Consider the following 2,814-nt stretch of genomic DNA (forward strand, 5'->3'; position numbering starts at 1 on the left):
GTTTGTTGTTGGAAAAACTCCATGGAGACATGCTGGAGATGATCTTGTCAAGTGAAAAGGGCAGGTTGCCAGAACACATAACGAAGTTTTTAATTACTCAGGTAAGAAATTAATTAGAGGCAGAAAAAAAGATAATATTTAATATCAAATGTTATCACTTTAACTGCATCTTTCTAACCTTATTGTTTGGCCCTTACCTCCAAAGTCTCAACTATATGCAAAAGGTTGCAGTGGCTTATTGTATTATTAAATTTATATCTGTCCAGAGCCCAGTACACTGAGTATTGTGTATGCAGGCCCATGTATTCAAACTATAGGACTCATGAAATTATAAAATACACAGTGGCTGAGCCCTGGTTCTTTGAAAAAAATTCAATAATGGTCATTTCTGTTAGATATTGAATTCTTTTATCTACACCTGTCTTGATTGCTATATGAATGCCATAAAATGCTTCTTTTTCCATGAAAGTTTTTCCTTAGAAACCTGCTATGTTAATCTTATTTCAGTGTCTTGAGCATTAAGAAGTCTAACTGGTCCTGTGGGCTCTCTGTTGGCATTTTAAGTTTATATCCTAGTAGAAACCATTTTAAAATAAACTAATAGGCCAAAGTAAAATTATTTCGATGATTTTCCTCTTTATAGATACTCGTGGCTTTGCGGCACCTTCACTTTAAAAATATCGTTCACTGTGATCTCAAGCCAGAAAATGTGTTGCTTGCATCAGCCGACCCTTTCCCTCAGGCAAGTATGAAAGCCTCTCTCAGCAGAAAGTCAGCTGCTCTCTGGGGCATTCTGTCATCTTTTTCCTCAAAACCTTTATTTGTTCCTAATTTTACATGTTCATTTCCATCCGTTTGTGACCCTCCTGTGAGGACGGCGGCTTTTCACTCTGCTTCTCAGTCAGCCTGCCTGGGAGCACACACCACGCTTTCTCACTCAGCTCTTAGCTTCTGTTGTGTGCAACCCCAGGCCAGCGCTCACAGCACCACCGGAGAGTGAGGACACTGCAGAGGCCCAGGGGTGCCCCCAGCTCTCTAATGCCGTGCAGGACATAGAGTTCAGTGTTGTTCTCGAGGACAAGTGCAAACGTTTCTTCTTTTGCTCAACTCGGAGGACGGCAAACAACTGGCTCTCTCCCTCTCCCGAGGGAGTCTTGTATCTGAAGCGACCTGCCCACAGTGGCGGTCCCGCCTTGCCTCCTGGACGCCTTCAGGTCCTGCCTGGGTGCCCGTGAAGAGCTAATTGTGAGGATCGTATGGGTGACATGATGTGTTCTGTCCTTATCCTTCAGCCTTTATTTATAAGGAACCTTTCAGCTAAGTCCATCACTTCCCTGATTTGCATGATGCTGAACTGCCTTTTAAAACGATGTTACCCACTACTGAGTATACATATTTTCACATGTATCTCTTGGATTGGAGGGTGGAGGAGGAAGGAAATGTTTAGATGGTATTTTTATGAATGAAAACATACATCAACCACTCAATATATCAATACATAAATTCCTCTCTTCAAGTACATAAAATGGAAAACAGCTAGTACTTCTACCTTTAGAACTCCATACAGCCTACTCTTTGGTAGACCTGGGCTAAGGCACATACACACGGTTTATGACCTCCCCATTTCTACAAACCATTATTATCAACAGGTGAAACTTTGTGATTTTGGTTTTGCCCGCATCATCGGAGAGAAGTCTTTCCGGAGGTCGGTGGTGGGTACCCCTGCTTACCTGGCTCCCGAGGTCCTAAGGAACAAGGGCTACAATCGCTCTCTGGACATGTGGTCTGTCGGGGTGATCATCTACGTCAGCCTAAGCGGCACCTTCCCATTCAATGAAGATGAAGACATACACGACCAAATCCAGAATGCAGCTTTCATGTACCCACCGAACCCCTGGAAGGAAATCTCCCATGAAGGTAATATTCTTCATTCAAAAATAATAGTGCTTAAAGCCTTGTTATTTCAATTGTTAATTATTAAATTTCTAAATGCTCACTGTGACTTGCCCATTGGAGTAAGGGGACACATCGATTGGGGTGGATTGCAAAGTGAAGGAAATGGCAACCAGAAATATCTTCTGATGAAATGTGCATGTGTTATAAATGCACATAAAGAGGTAAATGTAACAAAGAGAAATTGGTAATGTTTTGGTATATTTTCTTAGAATATATAAATATTTATACATTGTTGTATTAGTAATACCTAATCTTTACTAAGAGTAATCTTCATATACCTGTTTCTGTATTAAGCACTTTTAATACATTATGGACACAAGAACGTTATGAGCCTGATATTTTAATGATCATATTACTTACAGTTGTATACCAAGTTCTTTGTACTGACTTCCATTGTGTGACATTAGAGCATGTATGTTATTTAGCCATTTCCTTGGTATACTTAGTATTTAGGTTGTTTCTATTTTTTTTCAGTATTAGATAATATTTATACATAATTTCTTATATGTATCTCTGATACATTTTTTGATAGATTACCTTGGCAGTGTTGCATTATTTAAATTTAAATTATTCTTGTGCACTCTGCCGGGGGCGGGGGGGGGCCGTTGGCTGGGGGCGTCCCTCAGCCTGACCTGTGCCCTCTCGCAGTCTGGGACCCCTCGGGGGATGACCACCTGCTGGCTTAAGCCTGCTCCCTGGGGGATCGGGCCTAAGCTGGCAATCAGACATTCCTCTGGCAGCCCGAGAGCCCTCAGGGGATGCAAGCAGGGAGCAGTCTTAAGCTGCAGTCGGACATCTTTAGTGCTGCTGAGGAGGTGGGAGAGGCTCCCGCCACCACCCCTGTGCTGGCAGCCGTCA

At 42.3% G+C, this 2,814-nt stretch overlaps 1 protein-coding gene across 1 annotated transcript in view; it reads left to right on the top strand.

Annotated features, from left to right (window-relative positions):
• PRKD1 (protein kinase D1) overlaps positions 1-2,814 on the top strand; it is a 138,206-nt gene that overhangs the window by 115,920 nt on the left and 19,472 nt on the right. Inside the window, exons 15-17 of the mRNA XM_015565484.1 lie at positions 1-101; positions 644-742; positions 1,650-1,917. Of these exons, the coding sequence (XP_015420970.1) occupies positions 1-101; positions 644-742; positions 1,650-1,917 (468 nt within the window). The remainder of the gene's footprint in view (positions 102-643; positions 743-1,649; positions 1,918-2,814) is intronic.

Source organism: Myotis davidii, unplaced genomic scaffold, assembly GCF_000327345.1.
Source record: "Myotis davidii unplaced genomic scaffold, ASM32734v1 scaffold21, whole genome shotgun sequence".
Lineage (NCBI taxonomy): Eukaryota > Metazoa > Chordata > Mammalia > Chiroptera > Vespertilionidae > Myotis > Myotis davidii.